Source organism: Empidonax traillii, unplaced genomic scaffold, assembly GCF_003031625.1.
Source record: "Empidonax traillii isolate 1590-97213 ecotype Southwest subspecies unplaced genomic scaffold, ASM303162v1 scaffold5:size3517227, whole genome shotgun sequence".
In the NCBI taxonomy this organism is placed as follows: Eukaryota; Metazoa; Chordata; class Aves; order Passeriformes; family Tyrannidae; genus Empidonax; species Empidonax traillii.
This window is the reverse complement of record NW_020955198.1, coordinates 3,012,885-3,035,907: the sequence shown is the minus strand read 5'-3', so window position 1 is coordinate 3,035,907 and position 23,023 is coordinate 3,012,885. Positions and strand designations below refer to the sequence as shown.

The 23,023-nt window shown below is 37.7% G+C and overlaps 1 protein-coding gene across 1 annotated transcript in view; it reads left to right on the top strand.

Moving 5' to 3' along the window:
- The window catches only part of GYPC (glycophorin C (Gerbich blood group)), a 32,891-nt gene extending 20,968 nt beyond the window's left edge, over nucleotides 1-11,923 (top strand). Inside the window, exons 2-3 of the mRNA XM_027880027.1 lie at nucleotides 8,906-8,956; nucleotides 11,164-11,923. Of these exons, the coding sequence (XP_027735828.1) occupies nucleotides 8,906-8,956; nucleotides 11,164-11,360 (248 nt within the window). The 3' untranslated portion in view covers nucleotides 11,361-11,923. The remainder of the gene's footprint in view (nucleotides 1-8,905; nucleotides 8,957-11,163) is intronic.
- The last annotated feature ends 11,100 nt before the right edge of the window (nucleotides 11,924-23,023 follow it).

The following is a 23,023-nucleotide window of genomic DNA, read 5'->3' as shown; positions in this document are numbered from 1 at the left end:
CCTTCCAGTCCTGTGTCCAAATCATTTATGAAGATATTGAAGAGAACTGGGCCTACAATGGAGCCCTGCGGAACCCCACTAGTGGCAGGTCACCAGTCTGATGTCAACCCATTCACTATTACCCTCTGTGCTTGATCCATGAGCCAGTTACTCGCCTACTGCGTGATGTGTTTATCCTGCAGTGTGCTGGACATTTTGTCCAGAAGGACACTGTGAGAGACAGTATTTAAAGTGTAGAACAAGCTTTCTGCCATCAACAGAATCCGTGAAACACTCTTGGTTTTGGACTTAAGCCTCTGCCCTCTAAATCCCAAGCTCTGCACTCACTGGCTCCCTGACTCAGCAGCTCCCCATAGGGAGGGGAAGCACCTTGCTGCAGCTCCTCTGGTTCTAAGTGCATGACAGCTGAAAAGCATGTGTTCGCTGCAGAATCAGCTGCTACTAAACAGAACTTTAAAATGCGGAGCCCTCACTCCCTTTCCTTTACTGCTAGACTACTCTGGTCTACTTTTTCTCTCCAGTCTACAGTTCTCAAGACAATTGAAGCAAAGTCCTTATCTTTGTCTTCTTTGCCTTTAAAAACAGTTGGAGTTGAATAATGGAGTCAAAACCTGTGAAGGTTACAAGGACAGCCTGGCAGATAGTAGGGACAGAAAAAAAAGAATGTAAAAATGCTGTTGAATGTATTTGATGGAAATATTTCAAATACTAACAAGTGGTTCTGACTATCTTAGGGGAACTGACGAATGTTTGTGTTAGTGCCAAATTCATAAATGCTTAGTGCCATGTCCATAAAAAGATTATGTTTCTAATGTAAACTAAACCCTAATCTTAAGAAGTTATTAAGGTCATAAAATCAAGCACAACAAGATTGAGAAATACAGAGATCACCTTATCCTCTTATGACACGGTCAAAAGGCCTGAGAGTCAGGTCTAGCAGACCTGTTAGTTACAAATTAAAAGTTTGTCTTGGTAAACAGTTACAAGCAGTTTAGCATTTAAGTTGTCTTACTGCATCATATAACCATTTACACAAGGAGTTGGGAAGAAATTATCACATCCTCCAAGATCTCTTGGCCTCTGACTTTTCACTGAAAGGTTCTGGCTCAGATTTTTATGCTTATGTTTCTAACATAAGATCAGCGGAATGTGCTGCTTTCATGCACTATCTCTCAAGAATTACAACTATCAGTTACAGTTTGTCAGATGGGCTTTCACTATGTCCACAGTCAGTTGCTTTGATTGCCTGTGAACACCTGCAACATTTGCAATGGTTAATCAATTAAGCTGGGTACTCCTTTCTCTTTAGCTTTGATCTCAGTGAATAAGCAAAAACCTGTTTTCTTCCCATTTTTATTCAACAAAAAATACTAGAGCTTGAAATTGTTGACTTTGGAGGAAAGTCAGACAGAAATTATTTGGCAGATTCACTGGATATTTATGTTTCTTTCAAAACCTTCCCGATTATAAAGCCCTCAAAAGCAGTACTCTGTTCTGATGAAGAGGGAAGAGGTGGGAGGGGGAGAGACACATGCAGGAAAATGTCCTGATCGTGACCTGTACCTTATGGATTGATTCATACCCCCTTTGTCATTCCTTCTTCAATGAAGCAATTCCAGGTCAATTTATCTTCCCTGGCAAGATGTTGTACATGAGGTGGCTTTGATGGCTGTAGCAGAAAGATGTAAATGATGGCTTGGTTGCATTAACATATTTCCATGGAAGAGTAAGGAACTTTCTGCAGTGCTATAACTATACGCAAGGCAGACAAAACAGGACACAACTTCCAAATTCCCATATGCACCGGTTTTTGAAATAGATTAGACCTTCTTCCAGGTCCCCGTACTTCATGCACCTTTGTTCTTCAGGCATCAAGCAGCTTTCCAATGGGATCACAGCAAAAACCAGCCACCATACATGAGCAGCAAGTGCAGTACTGGGTAGTCCTCGGTGGCTTCCCACATCTCATCTCTAAAGACAAGATTTCTTCAGCATCCTTTTGAGCTTCATCGCCCACTTGCTAAGGGGCCCCAGCGCAAGGGAGGCAGCTCCTTCCTCTAATTGCTCTCTGCTCTGAGATTATTCTGCCAACCCTGAAACCTTCTCGCCCTTCTTGATGTTTTAAGCAGAGACAGAAGCATCTAAACTTTTCTGCCAATTTTTTACTGTATATTTACATCACTGTGAATACACAGGACACTTTAAATATCTGTTACCGGAGGGAGCATGGGCCTACAAAACTGTCTCTCTCAAGTATTGTGCTGTATGGGAGCTTTAAGGTTGTAACATTTATAGTAATTCTGAGGAAAAATGGCTATTTTAATGATTTTACCAGATGTATTTTGCTTAATTGTCATAAGAATTGGTGGTAGGTATTCAGCTACTCTGAGCAAAGCAGCTAAAGTCTCTAGTAACTGCAAATTATTAAAAAAAAAAAAAAAATAAAATAAAAAAAAAAAGAAATATGTGGTTCAAACTAGTCAAAGTAAATGAGAAAAGTGGAATTTGAGGGGGCTGTCAGTTCTTTTGGGGGCTAAACATAGAAGTTTAGTTTTTACTAAAATCTGCAGGTTTTTTAGATTATATAAGCCTTTAAAACAATTTTCTTCCCTTTTAAAATTTGATAGGGTTTTTTAATTTCAAAATATAGAATAACTCTTCACTTTTATAAGATCCTTATTATTTTTTAACGTAAAATAATTTCCCAAGTTTCATTAACATTTTCTCCTTGTCCCTCTTATCATTAAGGGATATCATATGATTACTTTTTGACAATAAGACTTTTAGTGTATCTCTCCACCTCTGATTTTCCCTGAGACCCAAGGGCAACTCAGCTTCATAAAAGAAGGAGAAACTCTGTGAGCAAAGCCATTACTTCCTCAAACACTGTAAAACATATTTTCTCTTATTTACTTTATAACATTTTAGAATGGATTAAAAAATATTTTGTTGACATTGTATACCAGAATCAAATGAAAACTGCTAAAATCATGTAGCAATACTAATCTAATTAAATTTATTTCATAAATGCTTTTTATCCTCATTATATTACAAAGTGTCAAAAGTCAAACAGACCTTTGTTTTATTTGAATGAAACTGTACTTTGTCTGCTCAGATTTAATGGGAAAGTACTTGTTAGCTAGGATAGCAAGAGAATTGAGCCCAGTGCATTTTAATTTCATAGATATTTTTAATCTGCATGATTTACCTTACATTTATAACACAGGCCATTTACTTCCCCAAAAGATCATGTGGTTGTTGTTGTTATATGTCACCATTATTGTCCTTATAATAATTCAGTATACAAATGGAAGCCAAACTATTCTGTCTCTTTTCCAGATTGACAGATGAGAAACTGTTCCTTAATTTTGAAAGAACAGCCTTGATGTGTTTCATTGTCTAAAGGGAGATGGTGATGGCTTTTTCAGCAGAATATGTCAAATTGATGGGTTCAGGCTGATAACCCTTTGGGATAAGAGATGCCAGCTCTGGCAGGGCACTGCAGACTTACTGACAAATATTAAAATAGGTAATGATTTTTTTTTCTTTTTTAATTCAGAAAGACCTCAGTGAGATGCATCTGATAGTGTAACACAGGCCAGAGAGCAGCTTGAGCAATTAACATATTTCTAACATGAAGTTTTCAGAAGTTGGTTTGACTCATTTTTACACACACAGTTGCAGTGAACCAGTTCTAACTCTAGCTTGTAAATTAAATCTGTGTGCTAAGGTTAATAGATTAATGATTTTCTCATGAATGCAGTGTGTTGGCAAGGCACAAATATAAACCGAAGGGCAAGGAGGACATACCACAGTTGCATAAACAACGGAGGTGTAAAGACTTCATTAGTTCTTTCATACTAAATGTGTGGTAAGAAAAGTCTTGCATCAGTGAAGACAACAGGGACATATTAAGACCTGCTTTTACAGTCAAGAGGAACCATGGCTGCAGAAGAGCATAAAAAGAACAAAAAGAGCCCCTGGGAAAGGAATAGTTATAATTAATACTTTTTTATATACAGAATACTTAAAAAAATAAAAATTGCAATAATTATAGTGAAGGTTTTTAAAAGTTCAAAAGCTTCCTGGTAGACTCTGTATATTCCTCAATGCCCTCAGAAGTTTATAATCTTTTACTGAACCCACTGTGTGACTTGGAAAGCCCTAGGAAGGAAATGACTGCCTTAAGGAACTCAGCCCATCATTCACATAAATTGAATGAATTTCAAGCACTTCTTATGGAATGAACAGGCACATCAAGAGAGAAAACGAGTTGCCCAAGAAAGCACTTAAAGACTTACTTGAGAGCAATTTAGCAGCCAAGGCTTTGTCTGAGATTGTAACCGAGCAGTCAGCAATGGAGCGTCATGATAAGAGATGGCTGAGGTTGCTAAGACTCAAAAGCCCAAGCTTGTGGGTAGCAGAATCCTTAAAGGCAGGAGCAGGAGCAGTGCTGCCTGACTGCTGTCAAGTGGCTTTGAAAACTGTGCTGTAAAAGCTGCTCATCACACATAGATATCTGCATACTCAGCTTGACAAACCCACTCCAAAACTCCAGTATCATCCACTGCAGCGTGGGAATTGTGACATGAGCTGTAATCTCAGGCTTTCCTTTCTCTGCTCAATACTACCAGCTTTAGTTTGGAACTTTATCTTAGGAAATTAGAAAGGCCTTGATAAGTTTGGGGTAAGGTCTATGTTATCCCATCAAATTGCCCATGTGGACTACACAGCGGAGATTGGGTGACATCCTGCAGGATGATTCCCATGCATTCCTGTCAAATGGGCCAAATGGGATCCCTTTGCAGGTACAGTTTTCCTTTCATGCCTTTTCCACGTGTAAAGTCATAACAAGCAAACATGTAGGTACTTAAATTTCTAAATAAAGTGCCAACTGCAAAACCACTAAGGGTGCAAATAATGCATTTTTTTCTGGAAACTCTCTTAGCAGGCAAAAACAATGCCTGAAAACCAGAAAGCTTGAAGCTCTCTGCAGGTTTATCCTGTGTATCACTGACAGTAGCCACCGAAGCACTTAAAAGCCTTCTGCAAGTAGTAGGATCTAAACTCTGATCTTTCTAAACTGAATGGGAGAAAGTATTTAAGGAATGAACATACCCCTTTCCATGAATGCCCATCACCATGTAAGTTGAATGGTTGATCAGTTTGAATGCCTCAACATGGTCTGGCCCCTGAAGTAGCTCACTGAAAAGTTTTATAACTTCATCAGGATTCTCATAATACTTCATGTTTTCCTTAAAGACCTGTTTCCTGGTGTCACAAAATCATGTAAAGTCTCAGTTTTCATCTCCAAAGCACATTTTGTCATTGCAAAGAAAGGCTTGAAAGTACTACTTAAATGAAGCTCAGATATAAAAGTAATTGTAAATGAAGAAAAAAAATTATTTTAAGGACCAGTGTCGGAATTTTTGAACAGAAAGTGATTTATGGCTTTTAGTGGTTCGAATTTGCAATTCATAGAACAAAATAAACTATTACAACTGCCAAAGAAGTGCATAGTGTAACTAGGAGAGCACTGAACCTCAAACAAGTGCTGGACCTGTCTCCTTCAAACAAGTGCTCCTCAACCAAAATGAAACAGGATAGGTTTAAAATAGGGGGGGAAAGCCACCAAAATTCATAAAAATAAGTTTGGTTGGAAATCTGAACCCAGAAGAGACAGTTTAACAAACTTGCCAACAAATTTAATAGGAAAAATTCACCACTGGCTACCTTAACATACAAGGTAGTTGTGCAGGTTTTCACCTTTGAAGCAAAAAGACAGAAATCTCCAGTATTTAAGTCAAGCCTATTCCTGGGACTTTCAGAGACTCCTGCCTTCTCAACAGGATGTGATTGATGAGAATTAGACAGGTAGCAACTATTGGTCTATTGCAAAAATTCCTTATCTGTAAGTTTATGGGCAGAACTGGAATTTGATGAATTTCAGGTCATGACACAAAAGCATTTCTTTCCCTTCATTCTTACTTTTAGAAACATATTTTCTAACAACAAACAATTTGATTTGTATATTCTATTCTTGATTTAGTCAACTCATTCTGATGGCCAGAAATTTTATGAAAAACAAGTTTTTCCACATTTTTTTGATTTCTCTGTGTCATGGTAACCAGTGGCAGTAAATAACAATACTGTCCAAACACTTTCAGGACCAGATTGTAGCTGGACAAGGGCCAGCATAACAGTGAGAGGAAGCTTTGCAAGGACAATTTAGCAGCAGATAACACAAAAGATGTCCTTGAAATAAAGGAAAATAATCAGAACAGGTGCAAGAGCAGCAATTGAAACACAGACCTCTGAGCACTCTGCATAGGAAGAAGAGCAGAATAAAGAAGGTACAAGGCCAAAGCTATTGTTGAGCTAAAAATTCCATCGGTATGTTTGATATCTTTTCTACCTCAGAAAGTGAAGATTCAGTCCTATAATAATGCAGCGTGTTTCTTACATGGATTGAGTTTAGAGAGACCATGCTGAGGTTCCTGGCCAGCCATGGATTCCCTCTGGACAGCGACTGCTGTCTTACTCTGCTTGAGGAAGAGATTCTCATTTCATCACACATGCCTTGCATGTTCCTCAGTCATGTTTCATGAAGGGTGATGCTGCCTGAATCTTGAACAACACTGATACTTTTCACCCTTGCTTATCAATATTGTGATACTACCATGAATCACATAGTTATTTCTGGACAAAGTGAAATTTCAGAGACAGGGATTAAGGGTGTCTTTTCCTTCTCCATCTGGGGAGCAGACCTTGGAAACGTCTGGGCATCGGTGGTAGTTGCAATGTTCTGGCACTCTGGATGATGCAGTGGAAGGATGTCTGGGAGAACAGCAAGACTTCTTTGTGGTCAAAAGTGGACACACAAAGGAGTAGTCAGAGCCTCGTGCTTGCAGTAAAATGAGAACTGTGTTGAGTGACGCCACATCACAGCGTTAGCAGGTTGCTGAATGGCACAGCATTGTGAGGTTAACAGATCAGTGCCAGCTAAGCAACAGCTTAAGATGAGTCCAGAACTCTTTCGCAAACTTAAAAAGCACAGTTTGGAAATGAAAACTTTTCTGCAAAGTGATTATACCGTAATCCATTATCAAAAAGCACTGTGGTAGAAAGTACTAGAGATAAGGCACTTGCTTGTTATCTGAGTCTGAGAGGAACCTGGGAATGCCATGTAAAAGCAGAGAGTTACTCATAAACCTTTTTATAAATTAAGGGCTACTAATTTGACCTGGAATTAATGTTTGTAAGCAGGTTGTGTAGCTAGGGAAGCACTTTAGAATTCACAGCTTCAAGTATTTGATTGCTGTAGAGGAGCCTGGTTTTTTGGCATGCAGCATATATTTGATGTGTAAAGAAATACAGAGCAGTATGATCTTGAGGCAACTAATCTCTTCTGAGGCACATGGGTTTTGAATGGACATAGACATAATTAGAGTTTTTAAATTACACAAGGCATGCTCAATCTTTCCATCAATGTATAGATGGAAGAAAGTGTGGGAAGGATCTTCAGGGGAGAGAAAAGAACTCCTGTTTTTTAGAAAAAGCTTCTCCCATGTTCGAGAAGAGGTGGACCCGTTGAATCTCAGCTCTCCTCTGTTGCAAACTGATATTAGAGTCTGGTCATGAGCAAGGAGAAAACTGTTAATATTATCTTAATCTGAATCATTTATACAGATTTAGCAAAATGAGAGCCAAATATCAGCCATAGTACTACTGATGAGTTTATAGAAGGATTTGGAATTAGATTTTTACCTTTTCTATCTACTGCATTTACCAAAGAGAAATAAAAAGGAATTCTCACATAAAGTTATTTGTCTTGTTTGAAAACCAGTATCATGTAGAATTATATAAATGGTACAAAACTAAACAAAGAAATTAGAGTCCAGTCATAAACCTAGAGTAGAAAAACTCCAGGACTACATGGGCTGATACTAGTGGCATGAAATAAGGCGCAGAAAACAATTCCAAATTGTACCCTGATTAATTAAGTTGGTGAAGAAATGCTTGTCTGTATATTTTTACTTTTACTTAAGGTCTATATCAAACAATAAGGAGAGAAATATCCCCCCCTTTAAAAAGCTTCAGCTTTTTAGATGTTTTGGGTATTCTTAGTAAGTGCTATAATTAGGAGTAATTCAAATTCTATCTGCTCTTGCAGAAGCTTACATTTCAGACCAGTTTCTTACCTCTCAAATAGACATGGTCAGGTACTTCTCTTTTGCATTTAAATTATAAATTTTGGGGGTTTTTTTATAAATTATAATCCAGTAAAGATCATAATTTGATTTATCACCATTGAGTTCAGACGTACTCTAAGTGGGGACTGTTTTATACCACACACATAACAGGCTTGCCTTGATTCCAAATATAAGCTCAAAAGAAAACAAATGGTAAGTTTAAAAACAGGATATTGCAGATAAATAAATACTAATTGAAATCAATACAGTCAGATTAATATGAATCAAATCAAGATCCAGACCATAGTCTGTAGAGCCTTAAATGGGAAAATGAATAGACATCAATATTTTTTCCCCAAAACTGCCTTTCTGAGAGGAATCACAGTGCCTAAATGCTCTTAATTTAATCATTCACTGGAGGATGTTACAGGTAAGTGCTCATAATAAACAGTAGGTGTTTCCCTGAGGGCCATGATGGTTTGCATAATGTGCTAGCTATTTATTTTCCAGTGTAATGGTGACAGAAAACTCTTACAGTACAGCTAACTCTAATGTGAAATTTCATAAATGTCTTTTGCTAACTAGAGATCTTGTTTAAGTTCTGAGTTTCACAGGTTAAAATAATACAGCACTATCACTGCAGCCACTGCTGCTACATATGATTCAATTTCTTTTTTTTTAATTAACTTCTGAATGTTCTATTCTATTTATAGATGGAGATGTCGAGAGCCCCACAGCTGGAGCAGATGTGGCTGTTATTGGAGGTAAGTAACAGACCACACTAAGCAGCACTGTAAGAATTAAAACAGCAGGTTGGTTGCATTTTGCAAAACCCCTACTTTGCTGACAAGACAACAGGAGTGGCCCAATTAGAGTTAATTAGACCGGTGGGAAATCTGCTCCCAGAGGGGCTATTGGCAAGATAACAAGATGAGATAATGAACATAAACCATATACTGAGCAGTACCACTCCTATCCATTCTCTTTTTTAGGACAAAATGCCAAACAGTCCAACAGCAAAGTCAGTCTCTGATATCCTTCATTATTCACTGGGCCAAGCCTGTTCTTAAATACAGAACTGATGTAGCACCTTTGATCTGAGCAACCTTAGCTCATACCAGCTGACCCTTTATTATTACAGAATTCACCACAGTATATTTCCTGGTGTTCCGTTAAAGTTCTCTCACGCATTTAAACTAAATACAGTTGTCAGAATAAATGAACAAGGCTATGGTCATGGAGAGAACCCGTCTTTTTATTTTTATTGTGTTTGTTCATTTCCATGCTAACACACTAATTTCAGTCATTCACAAGGGGCTATACCAATCATTAGTGCAAATTGGTGAGGTTCTGCTATATTTCCCTCAGGTCCCATCTCTGGTAACTTTAATTTCAGCTTTCTATGAACAAGTAGCAGGTAAATTGATTTGTACCTAGTCCCTTAGGCTTATTAATATTGTGCTACATCTAAAGCCAATTAGAGCCTCTTGTGTCAAGGGATAGCAGTGAGGTCCTAAAAACTGATGAAGCCCACACTGCAACAATGATATTATTGTAAACCCAAAATTCTTTGTATAAACAATTTCATTTCTGCTAGCAGTAACTTCAGTTTTCAGAACCAGACACCATGAAATCTGAGGGATAACATTAAGGCATATATTTTAAGGCAGAGTTGTAATCTTTATTTACCCTGCTAACATTCTGTCTATTCCCATGTTTTTATGCCAATAGGGTATGCCCACTCAGTTTACAGATGCTGATAAATATGAAGCTCCTGCCACATATCTTGAATATAGGATACAGAAAGAGATACTGTCTACCTACCCTTCATTGTCTCTGCAGAGTAGTAGGCATTTCCAGGGAGTAATTCATCTGACAAAATGAGGGTGCTCCATTCTAGAAGAGGAATGACTGCACACACACACACACACATACACACACACACACACACACACACACACACTCCACTGACAGCAGAGGAAGCCTTAGGAATGTCCTGTTCTGATTCTTCTTATTGTGTATTTTTTTGATGTTTGGTTTACTCCAGGAGTCATGAACATAGAATCAGCTCAGTATCATGTACAGAATCACAGCTGAAGTGTTTATAAGCACATCCTGGATGCATGCAAAAAAAGTGTTTAAAAATTATAAAAGCCACACAATTTGAATAAACTTCAAAATACTACATTTAATTTCAGGATTTTTAAGCAAAGAATTTGATCTAGGAGGAAGGGAATAGAGTTTGTAGGGTTTTTAACAATGGACCTGTCAGGGATGCCTCTCTTTTATGGAGTTTTACCTTTCACAGTAGAGAAGGATCTTGATTTACTTTTCTTAGCTAGGGTTGCTTCACCATTCACCATTTAGTCCTATGTACATATGGGTTACCTCTAGAAACTTTTGTCCACTAAACACATTGCTGTAATTAGCCTTAGTCCAGGAGACAGGAAAGATGTACCCAGAATCCCCTCCTTCTCCCAGGTGTCACTTGTACATTCCTTAGAATCAGACTCTTTTAATTAGAGCACAGCATGAAATTGCAGCTTTCAAATACAGGGCAGTACCAGCCACACAGCTCCTACTATTTGTTCCATGTCTCCTCAGAAATACTCAGTGCCCTGAACATCTCCTAAAACTGAGGATACATGAGAAACCAGGGTCAGGTTATCTGCAACTCCACCACCACCCCCCAACCCCTCTCGCTCCTCCCTGCAGTATATATTACCAGAAGGATGAAAGAAACCTATTGGTTTTCCTTTATGTTCTCTTATTTCTCCTCATTTTGTAATGAACTTTCAGCTCCCATGTGCTCAACCAAATTGATTTGAAAGAAAGCTAGTGAGATTTTGTCCTGTATTCTTATGATACACAGGCTTTTTCCTGTGAAGCAATCCAAGCTGTGATGTCCAGCTGTGAGATACTTCTCGTATTTTATTACCGGTGACACATTTAACGGATCTCTTTCCTCTAGGTGTGATTGCTGCAGTGGTATTTGTCCTCATTTGCCTGCTGGTGGTGATGGTTCGGTACATGTACAGGCATAAGGGCACCTACCACACCAATGAGGCAAAAGGAACTGAGTTTGCCGAAAGCGCAGATGCTGCTTTGAAAAATGACCCTGCTCTCCAGGAAGCAGTGGATGAGAGCAAAAAGGAATATTTCATCTGAGAGGCAAGGATTTCCATGGAGGCTTCCCCAAGGGAATCAGTGAGAAATGTTACATCAACAGAAGTGCTAAGAGATGGATAATAGGAGGATACAGGCAAGCATCCTAATTGAAAAATATCTCTTTGCTTTTTTTGTCACTGGGTTGTTTCTTTTCCCATACCAGTGAAAAACTCTAAATGCCAGATACTTGCCTGTTGATTTTATTAGCAACACAGCTGGTAACAGCTGAAATCAATAACAGATAAGAAGAAACAAAATCTCAGTATGAGTGATATACCAAAACCAGATAAAGATAGCAAATGTCAAGCCTTGACATTTGGTGAAAATAGCAGATGCCAAAGGAAAACATCCTCTTAGAGTTAATGATGCATCCTATGCTGATATGATACAGAACTACCTGAAACTGAATTTCAAATGGTAACAAAACAAACATTAAACTAGATAAAGCTGATGTAGCTGGAACAAAAAATAAACCTGTAGCCCAGATCTCTCCACCCACCCCCTTAAATGTGCAATTTTATTTGCCCAGGGGAGTTTGTTTTGTTTGTTTATTTGTTTTGGGATTTACACTGGGAATTTTTTAAAATTTTTGAATTTTATATATATAAAAATCAAAGACACTTCAAAGAAATAAAACCGCTGGAAAACATGGAAAAGGTAAATATGAAGGATTTATTTCTGGCTTTCTCTGCACGGCAGCTTGAGAGCTGCAAAGTGTTGGAATTTACAAGGTAGTATATAATAGTCAGTAGACTTAAAAATATGATTCCAATTAGTTGGTAGGTTCTCTGCACACGTGCACAGATATTAAAAGGTAAAGCCTCCTGGTTTGAGCAGACCTTTTGAGACAATGGAGCTCAGCTACATTTTTTCATATAAGATATTTTTGCCTGAGTATTTATTTATTTATTTTACATTTGAAAATTCTCTTGAATGCCCACCAACAGGATTTTGGATTTTTGCAGGGAGAGGAATTCAGTTCTAGTGCAGATACCAATAAGTGTTCAAGAAATTCAACCATATGACTACCACTATAACAAAACTTTTTCGTCTGTGTCCCACTGATTTCTCCCTCTGTATGGCTTCTGTATATTCCTTGCATTGTGCTAGACAAGAGAATTACACTGACCATTGATGCTTTATTATAAATAAATAAATATACCAGTCATGGTGGTCACATGAAAAGATCTTATTCCTCACCTAAGAATCAATGGTGATGAGTTTCTCTATCCAGTAAGTTGTCTTCCTAAGTGAAACCCACAATTAACTCCATAAATAGGAAAATTGTTCTCTGCACCTGCTCATCCACAGCTGCGATGGTGCCCTGGACTACTGAAAATAGAGGAGAAGAAATACAAGATAACAAATAAGATGATGATGAGCTCTGCTCAACTTGATATATTTTTTTTCCTGTGTTTGGATCTATATATGTGTGTACACATATATGAAGTGATCTACATCTGTGCTTTCAAGACGTTGCAGATTACTTGTGCTCATTTCTTGGCACCAAAGCTTGGAAAGCTCCTGGACTCCAGTGTTCATTACTGACATTGGTCATAAAAATGCTGTAGGACAGATCTGAACAAGAAAAGACTCTGAGGACCCAAGTGAAGAAAAACCAAATGTTTTTGTCTTTCAATCATAATCTCAATCTTTACTCAGTACCTAGAGAGGATGGACTCTGAATTGTTCTTAGAATTAATTTTATCTGTAAGACTGAATTTTTAAAACTGAAGATCCCTGACCCTCCAGTTCAATAAAAATGTAAATATTTCCTCTAAGAAGAGGATGGTTGGGATGGCTTGAGCTCTGCTGCATCTCCCACATGAGGTATGGGACCACCAAAGAACCTTCCTCCAGCACTAGCAGGACCTACAGAGGACTAACAGGCTTTTGTCCCCTTTTATATACTCAGAACCATGTAATGTTACCACAGCTGTTAAAGAACTTTGACTTTAAAGGAAGGTGTGAGGGACATAGGAAATAAATTCCTGCTTGTTTCCCCAGTCATGAAATTCTGGCTTTTGCCACTTGAGCCTGCTGATTTTTATTAAACAACTGTGTCATACCTGATACACAGGAGAACCTGACTTAGTGCCTCTTTTGGTGTGGGTGTGAGTTTTTTAATTATGAGGTAGACTTAAACAAACTGCCACATTGAAATTATAGAGACCAGATTTTGTGGTGGTACGACATGAGGTCAGTGAACCACAGCCAATTCTTACCAAATCAGTCAACACCCAACTTTGTGTTATTTCTTCCCCTAAATCTGAATCAAATGCAACTTCTGGTCTTTGACTATATCTCTTCTTGATTAACACTCTTTATCCCACTTTCCCTTTTTATCTGGGCATGACAAACAGTCCAAGCATACAGGAACAGTAACGAGCCACTTTGAATAGTTCTACAGCAGTAACTCTGGCAAGAGCTATGGTTTCAGTGAGTTTATTTTTTTACAAGGTCCTTCTGGGCCCTAGGGCTTTGTATATTTAAAAATTACTCAAGCATACTGAACAGAGACAAGAGATGATGTATGGAGATTTTCTGTTTATTTGTTTTCTTCATGAAAAATTTTGCTTTGTAATGAAGAAAGCTCATAATATCTGATGACTGGCAGACTCTAATGGCCTCATCCTGCTGCTTTTTACTCATATAATAACTCTACTGTCTTGAGTCACTCACTTTAGTTGTAAAAAGAGTGTATTAAAAACTTCCTATAACTTTTAAGACTAATTAGCCAAACATCCTTCTGCAAGCAGCATGCTGTGCTAAAACAAACATTTTGTACAATGTTGAGACATCTCAGTTGGCAGCCATCGCTTTTCATCACTGATGATTAAGTGATTTTTACAATTTGCTTCCTGCATAAGAAAATTAATGAAACAGATTCTTCTTCCCCCACATGCTTTTATCCCAGGTCCCTCCACTGCTGTGGCCTGTTGCCCTGCAGCTATCTGGTGCCCTGTCTCCTCAGCTGTGACAGCAGTTCTTGCTTGCAGTCCCCCAGAAACCCATCTGGATCCTCACTGCCTTCTCTATGGCAAAGGATCAGCCAATTACTTATGCATTTATTTATCCATTTTTATCAATTAAGATGCTCTATCCCTCTCTGCTAACCAAGAACCAATTTTCAAAAGATTTTGTCTTCAGATTGCCAATGCTGTGTAAAATTTGAGCAAGCCTGACAAACCTGACCTAGACTGATTTAGAGAGTGATCACATATGTTACAGTTTTACAGAAAATGGGTGAAAAAACAACACTGCAAGCTCTATAGTTGTTAAATTTAGTGCTATAAATCTCCAGTGTTTATTAAACAAGGGAGTAGTATGATGATCCCTCAAGTCACTTGAATTTGTCCTGGTGCCTTTCTGCCCTATGAAAGCTTGTTGAATCTCACTTTGCATAGGAAGTGAGAGGTCCATGTTTAGAAGTATAAGTCATTTATCAATGATGTACAGGAAAGCAGTGTACCAAAATGACCAATATTTGCTGAAGTTGGAACAGAGAAGATAAATATGATCCTGTAGGAACACAGGACTTTTTTGAAGATATTTGGAAATGACAAGAATTAAACACAGTATTTCCGATTGCATTGGTGAGCTTGAAGAGTGGGTCCACGGAGCTTTCAAATTCTCTCACTGAAAAAAGTAATTGCTTGCAAAGGGAAATTAATTTCTTTTTAATTCATTTCTTCTTGTCAAGCTTTGAAACCAATTTTCACAGATTCAATATTCTGACATTCTGCCTTAACATCTGGAACTCTATTTCTCCTAATTTTTTGAGCATAACTGACAGTTCTCCCCTGTACAAAAATGACTGGTTGCCCATCTCAGCCCCTGAAGCAGCATTAGAGCTCAGCAGAGTAATTCTGCCTAAAAGAAGTCGATCCCGAATGTGTGTCTGACCACACGTTAGCGGACACAGTATGCATTTTTTTTCTGGGTCTTGGCCTCTATCATTCCAGGTTTTCCTGAGGTCCAATGAACCATTGCCCATTAATACAGTCCTGAGGAGAATTTAATCACCCACTAGTCAAAGTAATTTTATATATATATATATTTATATATATATATATATATATATATATATAAAAATTTTTTTCTTTTTAGAACAGGACCAAATCACTTTGGGATACTATTAAATATAGGACCATAGGATTTCTCAGAACACTAACATCAATTTTTCTCTTAAATCAAACCTAGGGATCACTGGGGAACATCAGGACAGGGAAGTAGAAAGGACTGTGTTCTTTCAGCAAGGAATGCAGACAAGGTGCTGAAACATTTATAGCTCCAGGATAAGCAGGACAGCACCATTAGCTAAAGCCTGCAAGAATCCCTCACAGGACAGAGGAAACACTGAAACAAGATGTAAAACAGTAAAAAATACAGAGCAGGAGAAGGTAATCAGATCTCAATATAGGTGGAGAGCAGTTTTTCATCAGACGAAATAGATGTTCCTGTTTAGAGAAATCAAAGTGTATTTGCTGAAGGTAACTGGTGATAACAAATTTCTTTGAATTACATGAGACATTTAGATTCCTTGCATATGCAAGTCTAATCAAAAAATGCTGGTAAATACACACCAAAAGAATACTCACATTAAATGCATTAAGAGCTGTCTATTTCATTTTCTAAAACCTCTAAGTTCTTTGCACAAAATGAAATATATGTTTAGAAAATGCAGAAGCCTCACAGCAGCAGTTCATTCAGGATAGAAAACTAAAGAATCCCTGAACAAGCAATGAACGCACATCTGCGGTCTGGAAATTCAGGCAGTTAATGAAGGAACATAATGCTATCAAAGAACAACATAGATGGTGAGCAAAAATTCCAACCATGTTACAAAGAAATTAAATATTTGTAGCACTAGAGATCTTTCTCTAGTTCAAGACAGTAGTTTGTCAGTGACTGAAAATAAGGAATCCTTATTCTACATGACTGTTGCCTCTGTGGTTGGGGCAAAGTCTCACTGAACTCAGTGGAACACAAATTTCACTGACTATATTTATCTTTCCTGAAAAAAAAAACATATTCCCACCCATGTCAGAAAGAAACATACTAAAATAGAGTACAATCTTTATAAGTGCTGATCTTTCAGCATAACTTCTTGTCTTCACATATTTTTCTGTTGTTTCAAACTGTATGTATGGAAAATATCTGATATCTTGTACTGAAGTCTATTTGAATTGCAGCATTGCTATGACAAGAATAGAAAAAAAGAGCTTTCAAAGCTTAATGCTGACTTTATGTTAAAGCTGATTATAATGTTTGTATTTACCAAAGCTATTAATACACTGATGGTGTAAATCTACTATATTTTAAATGGAGTGTGCGGAAAAAAAGAAAAAAAAAAGGTAAAATATGAAGAAAGTAATAAACTTTATAATTAAAGTTGTAATTTTCAGCATTTAAAAGACTCTTATTTTTCTTGTCTTGAAAATACCATGAACTTTTAGAATTGCCAATTATGTTGTTTTCATAGAAATGTAGATCAAAAAGGAATAGTGGGCAAGAATGTTTCTTTACAGAACACACAAACATTAAAAGATATACTGCTGGGGTTTGCATTAAAAAAGCAAGAGAAGCTTTTGATAGATCTAAGAAGGAGTGAATCTTTAAATGAGAAATCAAACAATAATTATCTCTGAAGTAACATTAACCTGTGGATGCCAGTGTGAACCTGTGCATTACTCTATTATCTATTCTTAAAAATTCTGGTCAGATTATAAATCCCTAATGGTTATTTACTGTTGAATGACCTACCTTCCACACAATTGTTTCCAACTGTGAATAACTCTACTTTGTTCTTCATGCTTTCCATACAATTTCTCTTTTATCTTTATATATCCCTAGTTAAAGAGTGCTTAGAGGGTATGCCTAGTATAAGAGGTATTGTAGTAGAATCATAGAATCATTAAGGGATCATGAATTCCAGCCATTAACAATCTTGCCGCTGCCACCCCTTCTTTCAAAGATCACTGCTGTCACTGGGAAAAGGTCTTCAACTTGTATGTTATCAGGTCAAAATGATGCCTCAAACTGGTGAAAACCTGAAGGACAGTGGATCATCTAAGTTTTAGTATCTTCAGAGAAGCTGTGATAAGAAGGGCTATTCCAATGGGCCTTTCATGTGCCATAGGACTTTGATGTGTAGGACTGTTTAGAGGTCAGCACCACCCAAATGGTTCCTCAGCAATGTTTGTGCAGAGATGGTAAGCTGAGAGGTAAGACTACTGAGGACTCTGCACTGATCCTCCACCAGCACATCACGGAAATTTGACCTTGACTTAATACCACATAAGACAACAGGATTATTGGAGCATCAGCAGCTCAAATCTGTGATGCATTTTACTGTTACCAGTGACACTGCATGGCAAGCAACTCCACTGAGATTGGTCATAGGCTATTCGCCAAGAAATAATTAAAGTATGTTCAGAGCAAATTCATCCTTTATTGATGGTCAGTAGTAGACAGCTTACAGCAGAAACAAAGCGCTAAGTAAAGGAAAAATTGCCAAATAAGGGGAAGTACATGTAATTAAGAGTTTTCAGCATTAAGTGCATCATCTTATGTACATATGATTCACTTCATATCTCTTCTATCATTGGTGCTGAAACTAAAACATATTTTACAGCATATTTTGACTACACTGAGAAAAGGTCCAGACCTTGCAGTGAAAAAACTAGTTCTCAACAATGATCTTGATTAGCATTTCTATCTCAGCTTTAAAAAACAAAGTATAACACCTAAACCTTTTGCAACCACTATCTATCTATCCATCTATCTATCTATCTATCTATGTATATATATATACAGAGAGATGTTTCCTAATTTCTGGTGCTTGATTAATGATCAGGAAGACTTGAGCGGTCACTCAGTTTCCAGTATCTTGAAAAGAAAGTATTTAATCTCCCTGAGGGATTGCTAGCAAATTCACTTGGAAACACTTTTCAATGTGACATATGGATATGTTAATAAAATGCAACTCAACACCACATTCTTAGTTACTGTGAACAATCATCTTTATTCATTATAACACCTAATGGAGTGATCAATAACATTTTAATAAAGCCTGTTGTAAGGCATATTTAACATAAATAAGATTTTATATTGTATTTCGATTAAATTACACTTTCTGCCATTCTTTACTGTCAGTTTTTGCTTTCTTCTCCATTCATAAGTTTTTGTTTCACAAATGCATGTGTGACCCTCCAGGCTCGCCATACCTTTTCCCATATTCCTGTAATGTTCTGCATAAACAGAGCCTTGTGCTCAGAATTTCTTCTACAGAGCTCAAATATCTAAATTCCCTCCTGTTCAGCAGCAGCCCAACTTGCCTACCAGAACAAAAGTTGAAGAATCAGATATTATTACACCTCTCAGTTTTCTGGTTAAGGGATAAAGACTGTTGTTCCATGAAGGAAGCTCAGAACTCTTTCAGTCTTTCTTCATGCATGACATGAATGATGCTTCTGACACCAGGACGCCAAAAAGCAAAATGAAAAATGGAAGGCAGAGCACAGAATCAGGAACAAGCTGATTCCCTGAACAGCAAGATGCTGAACACTTGCCAGAAACCCCTAAAGAATATTTTTCTTAGTCTTCACATACAATACCTCTCTCCCCTTCTTCCCTGCAAAAAACATCTGGCAGCTGTGTTTAAGTTTAACCAGATCCCTCGTCTCTGCGGCTTCACTGACTGCAATGAAAAATGGATTACAGGCACAAGAATAAGAGCAAATAGTTCCAAATCAGATTACTTTAAACCTTATCTCCCCTACCAAATCAGCTTACTCCTTGCCCCACTTGGTGGTCTAAGTTACATGGACCTTGAAAGCCTGTTCCCATTTTTTTCTTTTTCTGCAGCTCTCAAGTCCAGCTTTCATCCTCTCCTGTTGTAGGATTGGGAAGTTTCTTATTAGACTCTGGCTGATGTTTTCATAGATCCAATTGCAGGGGGGAGAGAGGATTGTTCTTAGTTTGGTTGTGGTGGTGTGTTTTCCCATATAAAAAAAAATCGACTAAAAAGTTTTGGCAAACCCGAGTCAGTCACGCATTTTGGTAAGGAAGGTAGTGGAACAGTTATGAGAGAAGGTCACTCAGCCTCCCTCCCCAAAGCATAGGGACATTGATGATTTAAAGAAAACATTACCACAATATTGTTCTAACATGGATCAAATGACAGCTTTTTTATAAACCAATTTCTTAGCCAAAGTTGAATTATTTTTGGAAAAAAAAAGATCCCAGAATGCCTTATAATTGTCTCTTCTCTAGTATGAAGAGTAAATGAAAAGTCAGTCTGAAGAAAAAGTATTTTTAATCAAACAGATGAGTGAAAGGCCATTCATTATTCACTAAAACTATTATTCTTCAGTAGTTTGGTGTTGTATAGTAAAATTTGATAACACTGCAGAAACACAAAGTAATATTTTTTTCATCTTCCCTCTGCAGGAGCATTCATGGAATGTGTTTTTGTCATTTTAGCTAATAAACATTTTTCTTGTGCAGTGTCTTCCCAGGTCTTGCTCTCTCTCTCTCTATGTGCATTGTAGTAAGATGGAGCTGAGAAAATATATATAATCATTCATTGCCTATCTCTGAGGCTAGGCAGAAGTTTCCATCTTCCAAGGGCTCTGTTTGGTTTTATTGGTATTATTATGGCAAATTAAACCCCTGAGAAAATGCTATACAGTTTCTTAAGATTGTATATCTAACCTGTATCTCTCTCAAGCTGGCATTCTCAGCCAAAAAAACAACAGGGTCTACAATAAACAAAAATCAGGAATGAGAGACTCCGTTAGTTTTTTAAGGAAGGCCTCTGAGCGTGCCTTGATTTGCCCTGGGACTCTAATAAAGTAGGAGGGGGGAGGATATGGGTCTTGTTTGTTGGTTGATTGGTTGTTTTTTTGCATTTTTATTTAGCAGCTTAGCTGATGAAATTCCTGTTAGGAGTAAAATAAAATGACCCCTCCAAAGATATATAGCCTTCTGCTCCAGCTGCTTGAATGCAGAACATCAAGATAGAACATACACATGCCCATTCCTATTCCATGTCAGTGGCTGCTAGGGCTGCTAAACTAGTCTAATCCAAACGATATTTCTATCTATAAGCAACACCTTAATTTTAAAAAGTGGAGATAAAAAGACCTCCATACCTTGTGAGATGGTCAGTATCAGACTGTGCCTGCCCATGTTTTCCAAGTTCTTGAGGATAGGGAGTGAAACAGCAATACATCTCACATCTTTGCTCTGAACAACATACTCTGATTGCATATCACTTTGTTGATACAACTTGCGTACCACAGGATTTCGTATTCCAGCTAACAGGACAAGATAGCAACACATATCATATTTCTTAAGGTCTAATATTAAGCCCATATACAGAAATTTAAGCTTTTCACCACCATACTCATTAACACCATTTTGAACAAATCAGAGAATTATTTGTATCCCCAGTTGTCTATGTCCTAATTTTGAATGGATCATTTGGTAGAGATACAAGTTCTGTAACAGAGCAGCTGCTTCATCCCACCATTATCACAAGGAGCTGTGCTTTCTCATATCTTTCAGATCTCAATACCCTCCACACCAGCATCTGCTGAAAACTTGTGAGGGCCATCAGCTACTGCAAAAATACTTTTTAAAGGGTCTTATCACCTGTAATTGAAACAGCAAAAATGTACTCTGCAATAAATTTAACAACAGCTGGAAGAGGCCACAGATGTGAAGTCCATGGGCAAAGTCCAGAACTCACAGCAGCAGCTGGATCAGAGGAAATAAAACCAGAGTAACCTTGGATCTTGAAATGCTGTGATGGTGGGTGAACACACAAACACATGGCCCTGGGAAGGCAGTTAACTCTCTCCTTGTACCTTGGGAACTGTGAAGGGAGAACTCACACTGCTTAGCACCTGTGTTGTGTAAATACAGCTATATACTTGTATTCAAGAGCAGAGAGGCCACGGAGATAGTCTGAATTAACCCAGCACCTGTCTGTGGTTGTTCAGCCTCAGTTACAACAAAGTCTACAAGAAATCTCTTCTGACAGCTGAGTCAGAAAGCAGCAGGAATTGATGCTAGTCACTCACTGCGAAGATCAAGCTGTGGATCTCACAAATATTTTATCACCATACAGCTCCGAAAACCTCTCCTTGAAATTCTCTGCACCTGCACACTGACAGGCAAAGTCCAAGCAGAATCTCCCTGTAAAAAGCTTTTTTCTTGTTATTGAATCCTGGGTTTTGGCACAGCACACAAGCAGCTGCTATAAGCTAACACAGGTCCTTTCACCTCAATGTAGCTATTTTGACTCAAACAAAAAAAAAACCCTCAGCATTGTAAATTGGTCAAGGAGCAATGAACATGTTGAAAAATGAGATCCAGATGACGAAGAATTATGAAAAAGCTTGAATCCAAGACTTAGGATTATGTGTACTTTTTGTTAGGTTTCCAATAACTATTCGTGTAGCAATAGATAAATTGTAGAATTAAAATTACCTTAAACACAGCAAACAAACAGCATCTTTGAAAGCAGAGGGTTCTGATCCTTTCTAAATTATGTTGGCACAGTCTTAATTTTGCAGAACTGATGGCTTTTGTTTTATCTCCTCAGCACAGTTAATCTGACAATGTGCTACTGTAATTATAAGCCAAGGCAAACTTGCATACATTCTAGGGAGAGTAATTTTTTAACAGGAAAAAAAAGGAAGAAATATGCTATTGTGCATTAATGACTTCATTAAACAAATTTTTCAGGATTTTATGATGGGAGACTGAAATGATGGGGAAGAATTATCTTCTTCAAACATCTGGGAGCAGAACACAGCTGGCTCTCTATTGGAGCTTGGCACTCAGCGTGCTATGAGACATACTTCAGTACATAAGAGAGGTTCTTATAAAGCTGAATCATTTGGGCAATTAACACTTGAAGCAATTTTCACACAAGCCCTTGATATATGAAATTTGAGTTTTCCATAAGTGACAGACAGGCTGCATGCAGACAGCTCCAGCTTTGCTGTAGCACTTCAAGGTTTATGAAGGGGAAAATGCTTTCAAAGATGGAAGATGCTTTAAACAACTTTTTCTTCTCATTTGAAAAGGGGGACTTACTGACAATGTTTTACTATTATAGGCCTGCCTAAAGTTAGTTACCTCACAGGAATATTCAGATCAAGGGGAAAATTTTGAAAGTTTTACATCACAAGAGTATAAGCTTTTGGGGGGACAAAAAAAAAAATTTTAATTGATTTTTCACCTCTTGTGTAAGATCTTGCATTGAGTGTAAGCTGAAGAGTTTCTCTTAAGAAGGCAATTGTTCACATTTTCTGTGGAAAAGCAGTAGCTTATGGTAATGGCAGCAAATTGAAACTGATGAGAAAAAGAAATGGATTTTATAAGTGCAATTACTTTTGATCAAAATTCCCAGAAAGTAATTGATTTAGAAAAATACATTTTAAAAATCCAAATAAATTTAAGTTGCCTTATAGTGTTAAAAGGCCACATACAGTATAGATCACTGACTCAGAATTCCCAGAGATCTGGGAATTGACTGCTGGATCTATGATGCTTCGAATGGCTAATCCTGTTCATATGGCAACCAGGAGTTACCACAGTCAGGAAAGGAGGGTAAAACTTGGAGTTAGTCACAGACAAGAAGATCA